The 23,816-nt window shown below is 43.1% G+C and overlaps 1 protein-coding gene across 3 annotated transcripts in view; it reads right to left on the reverse strand.

Annotated features, from left to right (window-relative positions):
* Positions 1 to 1,083: 1,083 nt before the first annotated feature.
* The window catches only part of GPD2 (glycerol-3-phosphate dehydrogenase 2), a 137,614-nt gene continuing 114,881 nt past the window's right edge, over positions 1,084 to 23,816 (reverse strand). For 2 of the 3 annotated variants that reach the window (XM_083154026.1, XM_083154025.1), the window contains exons 14-17: positions 17,711 to 17,823; positions 14,752 to 14,830; positions 12,722 to 12,820; positions 1,084 to 3,032 (exon numbers count right to left, since the gene is read on the reverse strand). In XM_083154026.1, coding sequence (XP_083010152.1) covers positions 2,907 to 3,032; positions 12,722 to 12,820; positions 14,752 to 14,830; positions 17,711 to 17,823 — 417 coding nt within the window. In that variant the 3' untranslated portion in view covers positions 1,084 to 2,906. Of the gene's footprint in view, positions 3,033 to 12,721; positions 12,821 to 14,751; positions 14,831 to 17,710; positions 17,826 to 23,816 lie in introns of those variants that run through there. The other variant, XR_014450831.1, reaches the window with a different exon arrangement.

Below are 23,816 nucleotides of genomic sequence, written 5' to 3' on the forward strand. Positions count from 1 at the left end.
GTTATCACTCTCTATTTTATAACTTTTGAAGCTTAGTGCATCTAGCCCATTGAGTGTACAAACTAGATGTTTTTTTTAAAATATACAGTATTGTTCAGAAGGGTCCTTCTGAGTGATATATTTTACTTTCTCATCTACTGTGTATGGGGCTTAATGGTACACTATAGAAACAAGATTTATAAGATAATGAATTAAATGGCAGTAACATCTTTAGCCAGTTAGCCAGAAGTAAAAATATCCTACACAAAAGTGTGCCACCGGGAGGCACCGACAGTCACTACCATGTATACTGCAGTGATTTGTGCATTTATCAGCATTTTGTGCATATTGAATAACAATTGTGCGCATATTTAAAAAAATATATATTAAGAGCCACGTGACAAGCTTTCAACATAACAATAAGGGACCTTATGCCTGCTATGTCCAGTAATAGTACTGGAGATAGTGGTGGAGAGACAGATGTGCCCAATGTGGGGTATTAAATAAAGATAACTGAAATATCCAAACATATCAGTTGGGTTACCTAGACACTGTTAGAAATGTAATGGTATGGAACATCAGAACATACTGGGATTGAATATCAGAACTGGTGTACTGTGGCTAGGAACTCTAAGCGGATGCTTCTTAGGGTCCCCATACACTGCGGCGGCTTCTCCCCTTGGAGAAGTTGCACGCAATGCTCCCTTGAGCTGCCCGTAACCTTCCCAGGTGGCAAGAGAGCATGCAATAGAGCCCAAATTGCAGTTAAATCACCAAGTGCATGGGGGCTTTTAAACTGGGGGCATTAAACTGCCATTACAATATCTCAATCCTAATATTTTTCCGCACTGAAGTAAAAAGACAAGGGACCAGATACACTAAGCTTCAAAAAGCGATAAAGTGGAGTGTGACAAATTTTGTTGATTTTATAATCAAGTGTGGCGAGCCTGAAGCGTGGTGAGCGCAGCAAGCCCCGCATGGGGACGTATGCTCACCACGCTTCAGGTTCGCCACATTTTATAAAATCAACTCCACGTCGACGTGGATACTGGGGGCATGACGTGGAAAGTGGGGATATGACGTGGCTAGTGGGGGTAGTGGGGGTGAAATGGCAGGTCTATACTTACATTCCTCATTAGAATTAGATCCCCGCTGACTCCAGGCTGTAATCCACGGGCAACGCATCCCCGCTGAATCCTACTGTGATCCACGGTCACTCCCCGGTGGCAGCGTTCATTTCCCCACCTTTGGCATTCGCGGCGGACGCTGTGTGCAATTAGCATAGTGCCGCTGTTGGAGCAGGGAAACCATGTGATGCGCAGCCAGCGGCACTACGTACAGCGTCCACCATGAATGCCGGAGGAGGGAAACTGAACGCTGCCGCCGGGGAGTGACCGTCGCTGGGGAGTGATCGGGATCGCCGCCAGGAGGAGGGTAAGTATAAACCACAACTACATACAGCGTCCACCATGAATGCCGGAGGAGGGGGACTGAACGCTGCCGCCGGGGAGTGACCGTCGCTTCCGCTGGGGAGTGATCGGGATCGCCGCCAGGAGGAGGGTAAGTATAAACCACAACACCCACCACCCTGCTCCCAGTGCTGCCCAGTGTAGTTTCACGGTGGCCGGCTACGCTGACAATGTAGCATAGCCGGCCGCCGTGAAACTACACAAGTACCACAAATTATTATAAGTGATTGAACATACAGTATATAATTTCTTTTAAAAAACAGTCTCAGCTATGAAGCATGTCCTTTTAATATTGCCAGTAATGTGAATCCAAACAAGAGCTAGCTATTGCTTTCTCACCTTCTGCCGGTACACCCTTTAAATGGCTATTAATTGGCCTTTATCTTAACCCTTTCAGTGCCAACGTTGCTGTGAGAGATCCTGAAAATATCATCGCTCACAGCGACTGTTCTTATTTTGGGTGCACTATTAAACTAAACCAATTAATCGACTTTTCAGTATTTGTATAAAGTTATACTAAAAGATCGGTCGCTGTGAGCGGCGCTGGCATTTTCAGTGGATATTTTGAGGATCTCTCACCGCAACGTTGGCACTCAAAGGGTTAAAAGAAATTTCCGAACGAGACGGTGGAGGAAGACATCTTGTGGGCTGAACCAATACCCATGGTATACTCAGAAGCAGTCACATCACTGAAGTGTGAATTAATAATCCCCATGTACATAACTATTGGTACAGCCCACAAATTGCCTAAGTCTGAAAAAGTCTGTTTAAAGATCTACAATATACTGTAACTTTGACTAGAACATTGTTGTGTTATTTTGTATTTCTTTACATTTCCCTTAAAATGCTTTAGATTAATGAAACATGCATTACATCAATTATTATTACGGACACGAAAAAGACTTATGCTGCGTACACACCAGAACGATTTGGCCTCAATTCCCCCAATTTCAATACAATCTCGACCAATGGTATGTAAATTGGGCATGTTTTAGATCCAATTCGATCCAAAGCGCGTCCCCGCTGGTCGTTTTGCAGATCCTTACTGCTGCAGTCAGGATTTGAAAACGATCCCTTCAACTGGGTACAGATCGTGATTGGATCGTATGCAGATCGTGAGAAGGTTGTGTGCTCCAACAGATCGTGCGACCATCGTATGATCGTCTCACGATCATGATCGTTCTGGTGTGTACTCTACATAAGGGTTCAACTGGAAGCTTTAAAATCCTCCAGACCAATGTGGGGCCGGTACACTTTCATAATGTTCATGGCGCACGGAATTCACAAAAGTACAACGTGTGGGAGCTTTAATGTATTAAGAGTATAACCCTCTTGCATAACCAACATAAACATCAAGTTCACACTCAGTGCCAAATTTGCAGCATAAGCAGCCAAAGAAGCTTTGGAATGTTGTCCCAACATAGATCAGCAGCAACGTGCGTCCACTTTCTGTAAGACTCACACGCCACCCCCACTGCGGTCCACCGGAATGGGTTCTCTCTGATCCAGGTTCTCTTCTACACTTTTCATCAGCATGGCCAGCCGGCTGCTCGATACAAAACCTTTCTGGATTGCACTCATTAACTTGACAAACAAACAAAAAGAAAAAAAAAAGAAAAAAAAATGATTAATGTCAAAGATGCATGCAATATCACAGAGAGGCGTATAACAATTTCTATAGATGAATGCATTGGTAGTATCCACGTAAAGTCTGTTGGGGTCACTGTTGCTATTTAGGTCTATGTAATGCTTTACAGCTGATTAACAATTCTGGTAATACATTGATAATTGTACAACAATAATACAGTAGCAAGAATGAATAGGTACTTCCATGCCAAATTAAATGCAGATGGACAAACCTGTTTATTTTGTGGTGGCTTAGATGCATGCACAAGGATAAGCTTCATTACAAAGTCAACCCACACATTTAACCCCTTAAGTTGTGGGTTTTGCTGGGGCAGGACAAACCTACCAGGGCAGGTTTGTCCTGCCCCAGCAAAACCCACCACAGATCATAGGAAGCCACCGCCGCCCTCACCTTTGCTCCGGTATTAGTCATCACACAGGCTGCTGGCTCGGGAATGTTTCACGACAGCTCGGGAGGACTCGGGTGCCTGAACTCTCCCGAGTCCCCCCGAGCCGCCCCGAACGTTTCTGAGACTGCCGCCTACTGTGACGAAGGGGGGACCCCTAAAGGTAGTGAGCCAGTGGTGCTCCGATGGAGGCACCACTGGCACGCACCTACTACACAGTGGTATGCCCAGAAACTTTCCGCGCCAGCGCAGCTGAGCCCGGAAAATTTTGGGGCATACCACTCAAGTGGTTAATAAGATGTGTAAAATGTTGCCCATAAAAAACCTACAGAATGCGCCTAATTTAGACCGGATCGCAGAGCAAATTTGTTCGCAAAATGGACAAAACCATGCTGCAATGCAGGTGGGGCAGATGTGACGTGCAGAGAGAGTTAGATTTGGGTGGGGTGTGTTCAAACTGAAATCTAAATTGCACGGTACAAATAAAGCAGTCAGTATTTACCCCGCACAGAAACAAAATAACCCATCAAAATCTAACATGTTAAATTTGCCCCAACTGCAGTGCAACATGGTTTTGTCTATTAGAGAAAAAATATGTGGGCCTAGTCTGAATTGGGCCCATTGTTCTATATAAAGATGTGTCACTTACATGCCTGCTTATGCAATGTACTGTATGACAAGTGTAGAAAGGCACCATATTGTAATTTACCCACATTGCCTTTACTTTTGAATTACATATGGAAATGCTAATGGAATAAAGGAGTAATCAGCCGTGAAACACCTTTTCACCAAAAAGGTTTTGCTTTGCTCTCCACTCACTTCTTACCAAGCCACATAGGTTATAGATCAGGGGTGGGGAACCTCAGGCCTGGGGGCCGTATGTGGTCCCCGTAGCCAGTCTGAATGGCCCACTCACCCGCCCCGTGGCTTTGCCGGGAGTCAAGTATCGGGGAATTCTCGCAAAAGGTCGGTAGTTCTTGCGAGATTCCTCTTAATCAACAGCAGCCGGAGACTGTCAGTCCTATTCAGCGGCAGCCGCCGGAGAATGGGACGGCTGCGGCAGGACATTTTTACATATTTCCAAATATTCTCCTTCTGACAATTTTATTTGTTTTAATTTAAAAAAAAAACACAACAACTATCTGTAAATCTGCTCAATTGTTGGTGATCTATTCTGCACCTGGGCAATGATTTTGAAAGAAGTGTTATGGATGAGAACAAAGTATGGACTGTTGAAGAATGAGAAGAAGCCCGCAATGTGGAAGGAGTGTTTCTTACATATAGCATATTCTCTATATTCCTAATAATGAAATAGCTCCTGTAGATCCACCCACTTCATCTCCTGCTTCTAAGTGCACCCAATAAGGTAGAATATGCTCTAGCTCCACCTACCTCATCTGCTTCTCTGTAATGCCCATTAGCCTTGCCTACATCACCTTCTGCTTATCTGCCCAATAAGGTAAAAGGGTCTCTAGCTTCACCTACTTAATCTACTGCTCATCTGTTTACCAATTTTTGGAATAAGTTATGACAATGGCTGCTCGGGGCCCAATTCAAATACACTTATAAAGCTATATCATAGACCAGTGGTTCCCAAACTGGGTGCCTCAGGGCACCTGCAGGAGTGGCCTGGGTTGGTGGTCCAGGACTTATTCATATTATTTATGGTCATAGAGGCAAAACCAGTGCTTGAAGCTTTCCATCATAAAAAATTGAACGATTAGAAGAAAATCCTGTCCCTCGCCACAAAACTGTACCTAAGGATGACATACTGTACAAATGTAATTTACTTAATGTAATAGGTTTTTGAAAAAGATACTCTAGGCCGCTGTGATTCCAAAAAGTTAGGGAACTACGGTCATAGAATTTTATTCTGCGAAGGAAAAGATTTCATATTTACAGTGGAGGTGATAAATAGCTTTTCTTCAGCGCAGTTATTAAGATGACACATTTTATCTGCTGGGAAAAGTTGACTATTCTTTCAGCTAATGTTGCGTGTTTTGTCGGCAGAATGAAATGTTTCTGTGCTTGGAAGCTCAATGGAGTCTCAGCCTCGCAAAGCTGTAAATGATGCATGAAACTAGTTATCAATTTCTGTTGAGGAGATTAGTAAAGTCATAAACGGTGTTGACTTCCAAGTGTTCACCTGTGTGCTTGTAATCTGAATTCTCCAGCTCAGCAAGGATTCCCTATGGCCTAAACTAAAATCATGAAAATGAATTATTGTCTACTTTATCTTCCTCGCAATTACAATATCCACATTGGGCTCAAGATGACAGCCAAGTTTTCCCGGAAGATATAAAAGCAATTCTATATACAACCAATCGTCTGTATGGCCTTCCTGTCAAATAGGGAATAAAAATGTTTCCAGTATAATTTCAAAGGAACAATTCATTGTTGTCAATGGTTAATAGAATATGCATTTAATCTGATTGAACCGGTGATAAATGTATTAAGGAATAATTATTCTTTTTTTGTGATGCTGGACACCACTGCAGAAAATTTTCTGCATTCAGATTCAACAATGCACTTATCTGCAGCTCATCTCAAGAGAGACAATTACCATTTCCTTTCCCTTGATCTTGTTTGTTTAACTTGACATCCGGAAGAAAGGGCTGACATTGACCAAAATCCCTAGCATTAATTTATCTCATGTTCCGCATTTATCATCGCCTTGGCTCAGGAAAGAGCTGGCAGACGGCTGAAATACCTGCCCAAGTAAGAAAGACCTTACAAAAATAAACTCGAAAATAAACTCTACAATCCATCCTGATCAAATCTGAGTGTAAAGTAATTTGTTGTACTTCAAAAAGCAAAAACATGCAAGGACTAAAAATACAAAACAACTATTAGACACGTCTCTTGCCAATGCTATTTTTACCAATAATTGCTCTATCTTATAGTCTGTGCTACATCATTTTCCAAACTGGATTAGGTTTACAGACATGTATTTAAAATTCAAAATTGACATTAGAAACGTATAAAGTCCTGCAAATTAAATTTCAGACCAAAGAATATAGTGAGGTCATCACTCCAAATGATATTAATGGTACACTAACATTTTCCCAAAAATCACGTTCCAAGGCGTTAGCTTCAAGAAAGGTTTAAACCAGCCTGCTAACCAGTGCCTTGTGTCATTGTCCTGTAATCCCTACAACTGGCCCAAAAAGTCTCCTGATAATTTCCTGTGTGATCCCCAAACAAAAAAATGGTTTGTAAGCGTAGGCTTGTGGTTGGGTATGGGTGTAACATCAATGAGAGTGTGCTGTGACTTTATAGTGCGCTGGAACACTTCACATGCTCTCAAATGTATCAGAAAGCCAAAGGAGAAATACTCAGAACTCTAACACAGTTCTTAGGTTGTAAAGGCAAAAAACTATACAGGCCACTGTAAATGTTAATGCGAAATAGGTAACCTATTAATAATTATTGAATTATTACACTTTTGCAATTTAATGGTCAACATAGGTTCCTTTTGTAAATTAGCGCCCAGAGGCAGGACTTTACCCCACCACTGGCGAAGTTGATCAGAGTCTCTGAGGGAAGGGGGGGTTGATAGAAAGTAGAGCAATACACAAGCCTGACTGAAGAGAAAGTGTGACACAGACAGCGTGAAGTTCAGCCAATGCGCTGTCTGGGGTCACCTATCAGTGGTCATTGTTTGTGGTCATGGGACAAGATGCAGTGCAGGAGGAACTCTTGGTATTCCTGGCATATGACCAGTGCATGGAAGCTGCAAAAAGTCTATTTCATTATAGGTGGGAAGCCCCTAGTGGCAATGTGCCCCCTGAAGAAGCCCCCACACTAAAGTAAATATAGCAGGTGTTGAGGACAGAATTATTCATACTGAAGAGAGTGTGAAAAGCTGCCTCTGCACAGTGAGACTGCCATTAGAGCATGGGTCTTCAAACTGTGGCCCTCCAGATGTTGTGAAACTACAAATCCCAGCATGCCTTGTCACCGTTTTGCTATAAGGGATTGTTAAAACTGTGGCAAGGCATGCTGGGATTTGCAGTTTCACAACATCTGGAGGGCCACAGTTTGAAGACCCATGCATTCGAGGGACAGAGGTCCTGCATCATGTTGAGTACCCTGCAGTAGTGAGTATGAGTTTCTCCATGTATTGTGAGGAAAGAACCATATGTGTACAGCACATTGTTAAGTGCCACACACTGAAGTGATATAGATATATATATATATATATATATATATATATATATATATATATATATATATATATATATATATATATATATATATATATATATATAATGAACCCAGTATGGAAAAAGTTGTTGCAGCAGCATCAGGAAAAATTTTTGCGTAAAAAATGTATGGGCTCCAGTTATTGGGACATTAGTTAAGTCTGCTGGGAAGATAGTCCATGCAGAAGGCAATAAGGAGAGATGAACCCCGATGAAGGAATGATGACATTTAATTAAAAAAGTTTGATGTTCGATATGAGGAGGAAGAAATTTTGGGCCCGGAGACCCCTGTTATACTGTAAGTGAAAGATTGAGCAGCTTTGGAACTACTGGATATATACTGCCTAATCACGGATATGAGGTGACCGTGTGAAGTGGAAATTGTACATTTATTTCTATTATTACACCAATAAAGAAATTTGTTTAAGTAGGAGATGTAACATACAGAAGCTAATATTAGCAGCCAAATGTGCTGGAGCTGTGGGGTGGTGGCTGAACTCGGATGTTTTTGTAAAGCGACAATTATCTACAAGGCAAAATCATGCCATGTAATGATTGGCACTTTAAAAAATGCACGATTTTGGCTGGCATTCCACACCTCTGGTGAACTTGGACACGATTACATACTGTATGCCCCAGAAGTATTTACCATATGATAAAAAAATAATACACTGGGGCTAGTTGTCAAAGTTGCGTAACCATCATGGGAATCGTGCTGGATAGGTAGTTGTTATTACATTTTATTGTTGTTTCATTATGAGACAGTTTGCAGCCCATCCTTATTAAATTTGCACTGCACCTGCTGTCCACATATGTCCATTCCACCAGATATTGTGTGTGTTAGGCACCCGAGTACTCAATGGCCCTATTTATTTAGTTTCTTATATAGTGCAGCACATCCCGTAACGCTTTACAATAGTAGACAGTGATAAAACAAACTGGGTAACAGACAGACACACTTGGAGGTAGGAGGGCCCTGCTGCAAGCTTACAATCTATAGCAGGCATGTCCAACGTTGGCCCTCCAGATGTTATGAAACTACACATCCCAGCATGCATTGCCACAGTTTTGCTATTAGAGAATGCTAAAACTAATGCAAAGCATGCTGGGATGTGTAGTTTCAAAACATCTGGAGGGCCAACATTGGACATGCCTGATCTATAGGGATATAGGAGCATGCAGATGCCAATCCCACACCATGTACACAGCATATGAAAGAAATAGCTTGTGGGTGTGCTACTCTATAATCTGGCAGCATGTTCCATCATAGCATCAGTAGGTTCTACAGAAACATACCTGCGCATTTCACAAGTGCAATACAAATGCATACACATATGTTCCAGTATAGTTGCTTTGCGATATTGTTGATCTACATCTTGTTACATTTGCATGCAATTATAGATTGCGTATTGAAATCTTGTTCAGGTAACTGCCACACAACTAGATATAGAGGGAAGGCTATCTATGCAATGATATGCAGTGATAATGATGATGATAATCAAGCGCACCAGCTAACTGATTCTGATTGGCTCTTCCTGCTGTTAGCACTTAAACCATTAGCATTTGATTGACATTTCCATTTGGACAACTGCGGAAGTTCCCATTTGATCTTTAAATGGCAAAACAAGAAATGTCTAGATTATAATATAATTTGATATTGAAACATGAGAGGGGGGAGAGAGGGGGGAGAGAGGGGGGAGAGGGAGGAGGGAGGAGGAGGGAGGAGGGAGGAGGAGGGGGGAGGAGGGAGGAGGGGGGAGGAGGGAGGAGGGGGGAGGAGGGAGGAGGGAGGAGGAGGGAGGGAGGAGGAGGGAGGAGGGGGGAGGAGGGGGGAGGGAGGAGGGAGGAGGGAGGAGGGAGGAGGAGGAGGAGGAGGAGTCAGCAAAAGAAACAGCTCTAGGGGATCGGCAAAAGAGGCAGCACTAGAGAGGGCACAGCAATAAAGAACACTAAAGGGCCAAAAAAAAAAGAGAAAGCGGGAGGGGGCAGAGAGAGACCTAACACTATAAAGCAGAGAGCAAGCACTACAGAGCAAAGAGAGCGAGCAAAACAGAGCAAAGAGAGCGAGCATTCGAGAGTAGAATGAAGGGAAATGTCAAAGAACCGAGCTAGAAAGCAGACTAAAAAAGCAAGCAAAAAAATGCAGAGACAGAGACAAAAAACTACTAGAGGAAGACAGAAATGTACATTAGAGAGAAAGTAGATAAAGGGGGAGAAAAAGCTCAAGAAAAGAAACAGACAGCAAGAGAATGCACCAGAGAGCAGAACCAGATAAATAGAACCTGAGAGCAGAGAGAGAAAGAGAAAGAGAGAGAGAATTAGAGAGGTAGGTAGATAGCACATGAAAGCATATAAAGAACTAGAGAGACAGACTCAGCGCACGAGAGCAGTAGGAACACTACAGAGGTGAAAGAACTAGAGAGAGTACAGATAGAAAATTGCGCTAGGAAGTAAAGTCAAAGTAAAGCCCTGTACACATGCATCGATTTTTCCCAATTTTCGATTCGATTTTGCTTATAGAAGCAAAATCGAATCCTAAACGGAATCAAATGGTTTTTATGACACTTTCGATCTACATTCGATTCGATGCACGCTCCCGTTTTCACAAAATCGAACAGAAAAATCTACTGTGCAGCCAAGGAAATATCGAATTCTATCTAGTAAATCGAATGCGTACAATGTACCATGAATGTATATCGAATTTGATATCTAATGCAAAAGTACAGATCTAATGCCAAATCGAATGGAAAGATCTAATGCCAGATCTAATAGAAAATCGAATCAAAAGCAAATCGATGTGTGTGTATAGGGTTTTCCAGCATTAGTTGGCAGGAAAAGATCATTAAAGGGTATTAGAGGGTAGAGAGAACATTAAAGAGCACCAGAATGCAGACAAAGAACACTAAAATGCAGAGACATACTGTAGCAGACAGAGGAGCACATAGATTAAAATATGCATTTGAGCCCTGACACTCTTTTTTATTTCCCTCCATTTCTCACAGCACTCTTCTTGCATTTCAATTACAGCTCTCTTAGGGGGAAATTTACTAAGATGTGTATTCTACTTCACAAGTGATGGTGCTATGGGCAACCAATCGGATCCTGTCTAGAGGGTTGGCAACATCACGTGTGAAGTAGAATACACATTTCTCACTCACTTCCCTATATCTCAGCTGTTTTGTGCTCTAAGATTTGTGCTTTAATTGTGTTATGTCTAGTTCTGTGTACCCTGCACTGTTCTAATGTGTTCTATATGTACGGCGCTGCGTACCACTTGTGGCGCCTTATAAATAAAAATATAATAATAATAATAATAATCAGTGGTTCTTGATTAGGCTTTTCATCTGAGAGTCATCTAATCTCAATTGAAAAATATTCACAGTACTGTCGAGTGGAGTGGAAGTGAGCAGTATGCGTGTCCTTATATTAAGGAGTAGTGTAAGGTGTAAGGTCGGGAATCGGGTCCCTATAGGTCTGGCCGCTGACTGTGTACTGTCTCCGGGGGTTTCCGCTAACACCTGTAAGATTAGTGCCGCTGCTTTCTCCACACATGTCAGCACAGGTTAAATAAATCGCTGATGTCTAAGGACAGTGCAGGTAGCTCCCAGTAGATTGCTGGTTGGGCAAAATCAAGAGGAGACGCTGATGATGCTGCAGACGGAACCAGAAGTGACACAGCGTGATTCGTCTCCATGGCAATGGGAGACTTCTGCTGCCATCGGTAAACTTCTTACGCCAATACCAATATTATTTTATAGCACCCAAAACTAGTATCTCCAGGGGTACTAGTTCCCCATGTTGGGAACCACTCCCAGGAGTACTAGTACCCCATGTTGGGAACCACTCCTTTAGATAATGGCAATAGCAACCTATGTATCAGGCAATGTATATAAAAAACACATGGCACACACATGACATGAGCCCGACGCTGCCACGGGTAAAACTTTTTACTAACGTAAATCACTTTATTTCCAGATCTGGACCTGGCAGGTATATGTATCCCTATACACAGATATAGCCCATAGGCTATAAATTATAATCTAGAGATGGCATTATCTATCTGGGGCATGTCAAGAATGCTATGCTTCCTGGAGTTTGGTGCATTTCGTATTTTAGTATTCCCTCTACAAACCTATCGGTTAATGCTTTCGACACTGAGAATGGAAGACCTACATCAGGGATGGGGAACCTTCAGCCCTCCAGCTGTTGTTGAACTACACATCCCAGCATGCCTTGCTAGAGTTTTGCTATTTGGCAATCCTAAAACTGCAGCAGGGCATGTTGGGATGTGTAACAGCAGCTGGAGGACTGAAGGTTCCCCATCCCTGACCTGCAGCACGCATTCAAGGTGGTCACCTCTTTTTACATTAAATAAATATCATTTTTAGCAGACATCCTCTAAAAATATTTTTTTCCCTCAGGAGAGACTATGCACACTTCCCATGTAATATAATTATTTAAAAAATATCTTCTTTGATCATGCATATGCTACTAAACATCACTAGGTATTTCACTGGACAGATTTGGTAAATAAGGCCTGGTACACACCAGAACGATCCTGATTGTTAGTAGATCGTTAGCAGATTGTGTGATGGTCGCACGATCTGTTGGAGCACACGATCTGCATCCAATCTGATCCCAATCCGATCTGAGTCTGTATCCAGTTGAATGGATCTTTTACAGATCCTACTTGCAGCAGGTAGGATCTGTAAAACGACCAAACGACAGCGGGGACGCGCATCGGATTGGAATCGGATCGGAACTTGACCTAAACATGCCCAATCTACATACAATCTGCATCCAATCGGTCAGAATTGGATCCAGATTGATGGAATTGAGCCCTAATCGTTCTGGTGTGTACCCCCCCTAAGGCTTCCATGACTCCTGGTAAATGGAGTATTGGTGCCAGGGATACTGAAGCCAGAGGTGCATTTAACTACTTTACAACTCATTTCTGCAATCTTCATTGGATGTTACAAACACAATTCCCATACCAGTGTACATGAACAAAATGAAAAACAAAAACACTACCAACCTGTAGAAATTCATTGAGCTCAACTTGCCCGTTCTTATTTAAATCAACTTCATTAAGGATTTCATGAAGGTTGTTTGAGTCCATCTGAACATTTATATTCTGGTGGTAAACATAAAAAGGACAAATTCCTTTATTATTTATAATCAGTCAATTACCAGTAAAAATGTCCTAGTCAGTGGCCAGTATGAAGCATTATTGTAGTAACAAAAGGTTCTAGTGTTATACATAAATTCGGTACATGTTCAGAATGTACACACCAGACTGTCAACAGTTCATCGTCTTCATGATTTTAGGGTTAGGTACAATACCACCTCTCCAATACAAATCTGCATGGTCAACATACCAACTGTGTCAGACTTAAAGTCAATAGGTCCACATCAAAATATTGGCATTGTTCATGTCAGAGGAGCTGGGGGCATGGCTTGCATCTTACTGAGCACTGGCCATGCTCCCACGGCGAGGCAAAAAGTGGGCCACCAGACGACTGGAGGAGGGATAATAAATGAGTACTGGGGGGAGGGGATAACAGAACACTGGCAGAGGGCGGATCAATACCAGAGTACAGGAGAGGAGGAAGGGGATGACAAAACAGTGGAGGAGGGCAGATAAATAACGGAGCACAGGGGGGATGACAAAACACTGGAGGAGGGCAGATACATAACTGAGTACAGGAGAGATGACAGAATACTGGAGGAGGGCAGATACATAACTGAGTACAGGGGGGGATGACAGAACACTGGAGGAGGGCAGATACATAACTGAGTACAGGGGGGATGACAGAACACTGGAGGATGGCAGATACATAACTGAGTACAGGGGGGGGGATGACAGAACACTGGAGGAGGGCAGATACATAACTGAGTACAGGGGGATGACAGAACACTGGAGGAGGGCAGATAAATAACGAGTACAGGGGGATGACAGAACACTGGAGGAGGGCAGATACATAACTGAGTACAGGGGGGATGACAGAACACTGGAGGAGGGCAGATACATAACTGAGTACGGGGGGGGATGACAGAACACTGGAGGAGGGCAGATACATAACTGAGTACAGGGGGGATGACAGAACACTGGAGGATGGCAGATACATAACTGAGTACAGGGGGGGGGATGACAGAACACTGGAGGAGGGCAGATACATAACTGAGTACAGGGGGGATGACAGAACACTGGAGGAGGGCAGATACATAACTGAGTACAGGGGGGATGACAGAACACTGGAGGAGGGCAGATACATAACTGAGTACAGGGGGGGGGGGGGTGACAGAACACTGGAGGAGGGCAGATACATAACTGAGTACAGGGGGGATGACAGAACACTGGAGGAGGGCAGATACATAACTGAGTACAGGGGGGGATGCCAGTTATGTATCTGCCCTCCTCCAGTGTTCTGTCATCCTCCCTGTACTCAGTTATGTATCTGTCCTCCTCCAGTGTTCTGTCATCCCCCCTGTACTCAATTATGTATCTGCCCTCCTCCAGTGTTCTGTCATCCCCCCTGTACTCAGTTATGTATCTGCCCTCCTCCAGTGTTCTGTCATCCCCCTGTACTCAGCTATGTATTCGCCCTCCTCCAGTGTTCTGTCATTCCCCCCCCCCCTGTACTCAGTTATGTATCTGCCCTCCTCCAGTGTTCTATCATCCCCCCTGTACTCAGTTATGTATCTGCCCTCCTCCAGTGTTCTGTCATCCCCCTTGTACTCAGGGAGGATACTTAACGGAGTACTTGAGGGGAGGAAGGGGATGACAGAACACTAGCAGAGTTAGACTGAGTAACATACAAACGGAACAGGGAAGAGGACTGACAGCACTGGGGGAGGGAGGATAAGCGATTGAACACTGGAGGAAGGATGAGGAGGGTCGGAACACTGATTGGAGGGGGATGGGTAAAATGGAGTGCAGATCTTATTTTGGTGAGATAATTATGTACATTTATTTTGTTATGGATAGACATATGCAACCAAACACACTCTGAGACATTTTACATTGTTATCCCATAATTTAATATAATGTGACCATTGATTTACCTCTAATACACGCTGAACATCCAAAATGGTAATAAAACCCTTCTTGTCCTTATCAAACTTGTGAAATCTCTTTTTATACCTATGATAAAAAGGCAGAAATATGAATTGTGGCATTCAATACAGTAATCACGTGCAGTACATTCCAAAACATATGGAGGGTAAAGAGATCACTGAATGGCAAAATCTGTAATGCATTCATATGAACACTCCACGTGTTACTTTCCCGTACTCACACCTACTAAGTGCTCAATGTCATTGGGAGCAAACAATGACAGTGACAGGTGTGCCATCTGCCCACCTTGTCCTCTATAAACCTTTACATGCTTTGTCAGTTGTCACTTAGCTAATCTAGGCCTGTGAATAAATCCATCGAGCTCTTGTGGGGTTCCTGGTGAAGGATTCTCATGGCTTGAGCCCCTGGATTTAGCAATAGAGAATGGATAAGTACAGTATCTGCACACTGGTAATTAGGACTTGTTTTTGAGTCCGCATACTGGAAACCCATAGATTTTGGTTTGTTCATAACTACGGAGGTGCTGCCTTAGAACAACCAATACGATTCAGGTAAGAAAAAAGTAGATCCAATATCTACAGTCCCACTGGGTTTATAATAATAATAATAATAATAATAATAATAATAATAATATAGTATCAATCCCTCCTCCTTACTTAAAGTAATAATAAATATAGACAATATACATACAAATAAACAAATACAAGCAATCCTATACCCACTACTTGGTAACGATGAAAGGAATAAGTTTCATGCAAATTAGCTAGACTGTCAGCTTTTTAAAACTCTCTCGACATTCCGATATATATTCGTTTCTAGACTACTATATACTGTATGTGTGTAATTGTTTGTTTGGGATTTTAATCCCTTTATCTCACACACTATGGGCAGTATTCAATGTGAAAAATTCTCCGTGCATGGCGAGAGATTTTTCCTCTCGCCATGCACTCGCCCTGTCCCGGAGGGCTCGCTGCCACTCCTGCTCCCACTATTCAAAGTGGTTAAGACTCGCCGCCACTCGCGGCGAGTCTAAACTCCTGCAGCGGACGAGCGTCCGCGGCAGGGAGCTGGCAGGGAGCCGGGGGACAGTGGCAGCCAGGGAGATTAAAGTCTCCCTGGCTGCCCCAGAACATATGTGGAGGGGAGGTGGGCTCCCCGGGACCCAGGCAGCACAAGCTGCCCCCCCCTATAGCCAGCGGGGGACCCAGTATTCACTGCACCCGATCGTGCATATGTAATGATCGGATGCAGTGAATATATGAATATCTAATGAGCGGCTCGAGAGCTCCGGCCCCCTGCTGGCTGCTCTGTGTAAAAAAATAAAAATGAAATTTTTTTTTTTTATTAAATATATATTCATGTGCTATTTAAGCACATGAATAAAAATAGCATGCCCCTTCACAGAAAAAAAATCCTGATTTTTTTACACCAAAATTTAAAAAAAAAAAAATTTTAGTTTAAAAGTTCACATTCCAGCTCTCCATGAAAAGATGGAGAATTGCTACACGGAGAAAATCACTTAAAAAGACGGCGAAAATATCACATTGAATAGGGTGGTTCACTTTTGGAGAGCAAAATGCTCCTTCCAACGCGAAAACAGCACAAACTCGCCATAAAACAAGGCAAATTTTTCTCATTGAATACTGGCCTATGTTTATGATCCCTTTGTTGGCCTCACAATAAATTTACCAGACAAAGGGAATTTTTGAGAAAATAATTTATTAAAAATGAGGTCTTCCTGAAAGTGCACCCAAAATCCGCAGCCCCCCGTTTTTTTCTCCTTTTTCTTACCAGACCCTGGATTTAGCCTGTGCCAGTCATTAGTGGCATAGTGGATCCACGTACTTGTCATGACAGCACACAGTACATACATACACTTGTATTTAGACTACTAGTAATGGGATTAACCCCTTCACTGGTAATCCCGAAAATTTTCCGGGCTGTGCTCCAGCGCCCAGACTGTCAAACCCGGAAAAATTCTCAGGATTACCAGGGTCTACGCTGCTTAGTGCCGGGCTCAGCTTCAGCCGTTGCCCAGATGTGGCCTTCCTCCTTTAAACCGGCTGTGTGCGATGTGACCATGAAACATCACATCCCATAAAGGCGGGTTGCCGGAAACAGGGCCGGGCAGCGGCTAATGTAGTGCTCAGCGGCGCTGCCCAGACCCAGGAGGCACAGTGGTGGGTTTTTTTTTTTAGAAAAAAAAAAAAACACTGAAGGGGCTAAGACTGAAATTGGGCCTAATTCAGACCTGTTCGCAAGGCTGCGTATATTGGGAGCCTAGCAAATAGGTAAACGGTGCCCTGCCAACCGCCCGAATCCCCTCAAGTAGCATGCAAGGGGATGTATACACTAACACATCCCCTCGCATGCGGCCGCAAGGTGGAGAAATCACGTGATGGTCTCTCCTCATCGAAGGACTTCTTCTGCCTTCACTAAGCAAAAGTCAGCATGGATTGACTTTTCCAGCGCCCGCTATCCCCCGAAAAGGGGCAAATGTGCAAACCCCGGCCATCAGGGACAGAGACTAATTCAGCCCACTACGAGTGCGTCAGAATCGGCCCCATAAAGATACGGATTTATATATAAACAGTATAAGTACAGTAATATTCCTTTGTGCCGATCGGTGTACCCTGGTGGCAGCTGATTGGCTGCTTTCACTATAAAAATTGCTAAACCGCTCTGTCATGTGCGGTTTAATTTTACAATGTAAAATTTGGATCAGGAAAACTAAATAACAGAATGATGAATGCTGCATATCTTGGTGGTATATTAAATATCTTTATAAAATGATTTGACCACAGCAATATTTCCTAGTGTACGTGGATTTTGATTTATTCTATAAATATTGAACAGAATCTTGTAGGAAGCAATTTTATCTGCAACAAGAATGTGTATAACAAACAGCCAAGCAATGCAATGAGTAACGTATATGGACTCTCTTACCTGTCCACATCAGAAGGTGACAGATTAATTTCAGATCGATCGGTGAGTTGTTCAGATCGAGCTTTGTATCCCATTTCATAATACAGGAACTTCTTTGCAGCTTCCAATTCTTCCTGGTGAGTTTAGAAAAACAGAAAACAAAAATTCTAGAATACATTTTTTCAAAATGGTATTTAAAACTTTTTTCAGTTACACCATTTACATAAAAGATAATAATTATAGTACAATGAATAATGGCTAGATATCAACATATATTAGTTTTAACACATTGTATGTTGCCCATTAACCTGCAATTCAAACTGGTTTAAATTAATTGTATTTTTTTTTTTTTATTCAAAAATGGTCTACATTAAATGTTAAATGATGTTAATGTTCTTATTTTAAAGTGGCTCACCACTGGATCTGCTACTAGTGCTAGGGCTGTTGAGCCTGACTAGATGTTGGACTTTAAAGGGTTAATAAGCAGTGGCGTAACTAAGCTACTGCAGACCCCGCGGTGGCTTGGAGAAACCAGCGCCGACGGGGTCTGCGGGGATCGCTGAAGTCCAGGAAACTGCTGCGCCTGGTGCAGCCTCTCCAAGCCAGGCCGGGATGGATACAGCGGAGGGGAGTAATCCGCCCCTGCCTGAGGACCTGGAAGTAGCAGCCGCTCCAGGAGCCAGGGCAGGTGACTCGCTAGCGGGGGACCCTTCTGCTGGAGACATGAGTAATGGAGGTGGAGATGTGGCCTCCATGAACATCCCGGCGGCCCCAATAGGTGCCGAGCGGTACGCAGGCACTAGCAGCCAGGCAGCGGAGGAAGTGATCATTCTGGAGAAGCCTAGTAATCCCGGGCAGCTACCTGGATCAGGCTGCAGCAGTTGAGTGGCGTGTTGGCCATTGGTGGCGGGGGTCTCTCTCCTCTCTGCACTCCTACTGGAGAAGGTAAACATGGAGAGACACAATGCCCGCTGCACTGCTGTAGGCTGTCCAGCCCTGGTTGTGTTCTGCTAATTTCCCTCCTCTGTGTGCAGTGGACTGACCAATGGTACCCGGGGAGCAAGGGGTGACCGGGCAGAAGGTGCCCGTGTGTTCAGGCACTGGGATGTATTGGTAGGGATTGCGCTATGGACTATATGGGTTAAGGTAGGCAGCTGCTGTGTGAGGTTACACTACAATACCCTGAAGTGTATGCAAGAAAGGAAATTTAAACACACTGCTTAGCCCAAATCCTTAAAAACACAACTTAGTGACTCCGTGGTGGTATTCAAAATTTATAGTTACGAAACTGTTAAGGTTTTTGTTTTTCCTACAAATCATTGTTAATGTTATTAGTCTCCGAATTGAGGTGGATAAAGGCCCCCATACACGGACGATTGTGACCAATTGGGCCGTTAAATCGGCCCCGTGCACATCGGACCCGAGCAGGTGGTTGGACCTGCTGGCCGCCTGACCCCTTTCAGATCCCTCTCCAGAAACTCAGAAGTCCCTGAAGTTTGTGATAAGATTGCCTTTTGGGCACAAGTTCCATAAAGTTTTGCTTTCGGGAGTTAATACATATGGGGAATGCTGCAAATTCTATTTTGGGGATTAGTACATCCTACCTTTATACATTTAGTAATATCTATTCATATACTACAGTGCCAAAGCTGAATGATTTTCATATGTTGAGACCCAGATGAATAAGGCAGCTTCCACAAAGCTTTAAACAAATATCAGCCATATATCTTATATTACAAAAAGAATTCTAAATATTTTACTGACTGTATTTCAGAAAATAAAGTATTACTATTTTAAATCCTACTTCAATCCTTTGAGTTCCAAGTGAATTTGTCAAAATAGGTGTGAACATTGGCAAGCAAACATTTTTATTTATCATAATGATTTTATTCATCATAATGATTTTCTATATAAGGTAAACAACCTTATATAGAAAATATAATCTTTTATTTGAATTTATATAACAAATATGAGCGACGCTGGCAATTTTTTCGCAGATATTTTGTACATTTCTCAAGGACTCAAAGGGTTAAATAATATTCTTTAAAAATGCAACACACTCCAGAAAACAAAGGTTTAACCCTTTATCACTCAAAAAGGTTAATGATAACTGTATTTAATAATAAAATCAAATATGCATCTTTATTTTTAGGAAAAACCAATAGAGCTACAATATGGGAGAAAAAGAAACACGTCGCATGGGACAATACGCTCAAATAAGGTTTTTTCCTGTGCTTAAAAAATCAAAACAAAAAAACAATTTGCAGTAATCAGAGCACGGATCTACTTTCTGCAAGGAAATGTGAGGAGTAAGAAGGGCAGTATTCATAGCGAGAGGCGGAATGCCAATTAATCCTCTGCTCCTACGTGGCCTTAAATTTAAATGTCTTTATCTTCTGTTAACTGGCCATCGCACTGTGAGATTTCTTTATCTTACACATGACAGAGGACGGAAAGGGTCAGGTGATCAGTATACCATTATGCACAAATATCTACAATCAAGTCTTGTCTTGGGTGATGACTATAATAAAGGGCAACTAAACCTAGAAATGTTCATTTTTATTTATGAAGCATGAATGTAAAATGCAGTTCAGTCTTATCCTAACTTTGCACTGGAGCTTTCTTTATGAATAAAGGGTGATGGAGTATTTTATACCTACCCTACTAGAATAAATTAATTGTATCTTGTTCACAATTAAAGTTTTTGCTAAATCTGCCAAACAATGCAAAGCACATATAAAATTCAGGTTGATATTATCAAGAACCTAGACCGGCCAAATCACTGGGCGGTATTCAATGAGCCTGATTCGCCATGTTTTTATGGCGAATTTGTGCTGTTTGGCAAATTTTTTACAAAAACGGTGAATCACCCTATTCAATGACCACATGGCGAATACATTTGAAGGTTTTTTTCGCCATGATTCACCGAGTAGGAATCGCTATCTTTTTATGGAGAAGTGGAATGTGAACTTTTAAAATAAAGTGTTTTGTTTTTTACATTTGGTGTCAAAAAATCAGGAATTTTATTCTGAGGAGGGGCATGCTATTTTTATTCATGTGCTGTAAGCACATGAATATATATTTAATTTAAAAATTTTTTTTTTTTTTTTTTTACACAGCAGCCAGCAGGGGGCGCCGGAGCCGAGCCGCTCATTACATATTCATATATTCACTGCACCCGATCGTTACCATCGTGTGTAGTGAATGTACGCTCCCCTGCTGGCACCCCCGGGGGGCAGCCTGTGCTGCCTGGCACCCGGGGAGCCCACCTACCCCCCACAAAGTTCAGGGGCAGGCAGAGAGACTACCATCTCTCTGCCTGGCACCGTCCTCAGGCTCCCTGCGGCAATTGCCGCAGGAGCTCATATTCGCCAGTCAGGGGCAGCGAGCCCCTGACATGTTGAATACCGGAGCCCGCCGGCTCCGGAACGTGGCGAATGTGCAGCGAATCCTAAAAAGGATTTGCTGCACCTCGCAGGTATTCTCATTGAATACCGCCCACCGACTGACTCGGCAGGATGTGTGAGGCTGGTCCAAGTCATGGGAGAGTTCCCCAAAATGTTGGAGTTTCCTGGGTATTCCCAGGAGACTAGGTAACTATGCTTATATACTGTAGGTAGAGTCTCCCGTATCCGGAGATCGTTTATCCGGAATATTCCAAAAAGCAGTTTTTTTTTTATATTTCGGATCCCCTCCAGGATCTACAGGAGTGGTCCCAGGAGTGCACGGCGCGGGCGCGCCGGTGATGTCACTAACTTGCACAATGCACCCCTGGGACAATTGAAGAAGATCCTGAAGGCCGTCATGGACACCAGGAAATACTGAGGACGGTGGAGGACCATCGGGTGGACCAGGTAAGTATGTAAAAAAACAAATCCAAAAACCGTAAAAATCCCTGATCCGAAATGCTTGTGGTCCCGAGCATTCCGGATAAGGGATACTCAACCTCTATAGGAATTGGCCAACCTACTGTATGCAGAACATTTCTATTAAATAGATTAGTGCAATCCTATCTTTAGAACTCTGTTGTTCTCCAAGTCCATAAGTGATGTAAGGTTTTCACCCTAACCAGTTTTGTAACGTATAATTGCTTCTCTTATTTAGGGTTTATGGTTGCTTGAATTTCTAGATTATGCCTTTAAAACAAACTGTAAGGGGTTATTCTGGTTGATTCGAAAGGCTGCATATTCGCAGCCTTGCGGGTCCACCAGACACCGCCCTGCAAATGCCAATACGCACCTTCCCCCCCTCACAAGCCACATTCGTTCACAGGGGCTGTGAACGGATGTTTTACAGAAACATCCATTCACAGGCTGTGGGGGAACACCCACATCATTTGACGGTCGCAGACCATGGAATGGTGTTTTAGGCCCACGCAGATCTAAGGTTACTCTGAGGTAACCGTAGATCTGCGTGGACATTCGGAAGGAAGTGGGTGGGCAGCTGACATCTTGTGAATCCCTGGGCATTCCCATGGGCGCAACTACCCGCTGCCGCCCCACACCCGCAATTTTGGGTATTGCGCTGAAATGCACCGGCGCATACGCCCACCATCGGATGCGAATGAACCTCAATAAGGTCCTGTGCGCATTCCCATGTCTGAAATCATATTATTACTATTCAGATACTTGCCCAAGATTCCAACAATAAATAGAGAAATGTATTATATTGTGCTTTGTGTATTTACTATAATGTTTTTTTCATACTTAATTCATCTTCAAGCCCAGTTAAGCTGACTAATTTGATTCCTAATTTGGATATTCAACTTGACAGATAATAGTGCTCTAAGCACAAGGACTAAATCTTTGGTTTAATGGCACTTGTCCCCCTGCAGTGCTCCCAGTATCACTGAAGCAGCATTAGCATTAGAATCCTTGTGGCAGTCTGAGGATTCTAGGATCTGTCTGTAGATGCTATATCATTACCCATCTCTAACTGGGGCAGGGTACATGTCATTCACTAGTCAGGATCTATAACTACTGTATGCTAACGAACTAGAACAGGATAGCTCAGGGATCACCAACAGACAGGTGGTACCAGGAGCAGGTGCACGGAGCTGGTTCATCTGTACGTTTCATTTCTCAAACTAAAGTAATTTTTATGTCCCCCCCCCAAAGGGAATTGGTGATATATATATATTCAAATGGGATCATCGGTACCATTTCCTGCATTTTTTCGAAGGCAAAAAGGGGTAGATGGGACGCGGTGTACTTTAACCAGTGTCCATGTCGACTGTCGATATTCATGTAAAAAAAACCTGTCAAAAACCACATGTCGACCTTTTCACTATCGACATTGACCATGTCGACCTAATGCTTGTGTCGACCTAGAACCATGTCGACCGAATGACTGTCGACCAACTTGCTGTAGACCAAATGATCCCATTCCACTTCAGCTTGGTAAAGAGGCAAAGCAGGAAGTGTTATATTACATTTACCTCAATAATTATAGTACATTTAGCTCAAAGCAGGAAGTGTTATAATACATTTAGCTCAATGATCCCTGTGGCTACATGTATTTGTACATAAAGTTTCCCATAGCCACTTTTATGGAACCACTTGTGAAACACAATACACAAACATGCCCCAAAAAGAATAGATCTTACTAAATGCTTTGGAGCTCCATAACATTTGGATGTAAGCAGTGACAGCTCCACCACTGCTGAGGCCCAAGCATAGTCTAAAATTCAAACAGAGGAGCCACACCAACTGCCACTGACCAAGCCACTGGTCGGAACTCACTGGTAGTGCGTGTGGCTACACTATTTGAATTTTGGACTATGCTGCAGCTTCAACTCTGGAGCAGCCACTTGATGTAAGTCCTTGTTATGACACATCTCTCAGATATAGCAGTACATGACCGATTTAACAATCTCCATGAAATGCTTTTTCAAAAGCAGCCAAATCTCTCGGCACAGCTCCCCAACCTGCAGTGCAACATGGTTTTACCAAGGTGCAAAGTTACTAGATTTTTACTAAACGCCCCCCAAACTCATTAATCCGAACTCTCCCTACCTGCAGCCTAACCCTAACCCCCCTCCCGCACAGACTAACCCTAAAACCTTCCCCCACCAACAGCCTAACCCTAAACATACCCGTTTCCCCTGGCAGTCTAATCTTTACTGTAC

The sequence above is a fragment of the Crinia signifera genome, chromosome 7 (assembly GCF_055691185.1).
Source record: "Crinia signifera chromosome 7, ASM5569118v1, whole genome shotgun sequence".
Taxonomy (NCBI): domain Eukaryota; kingdom Metazoa; phylum Chordata; class Amphibia; order Anura; family Myobatrachidae; genus Crinia; species Crinia signifera.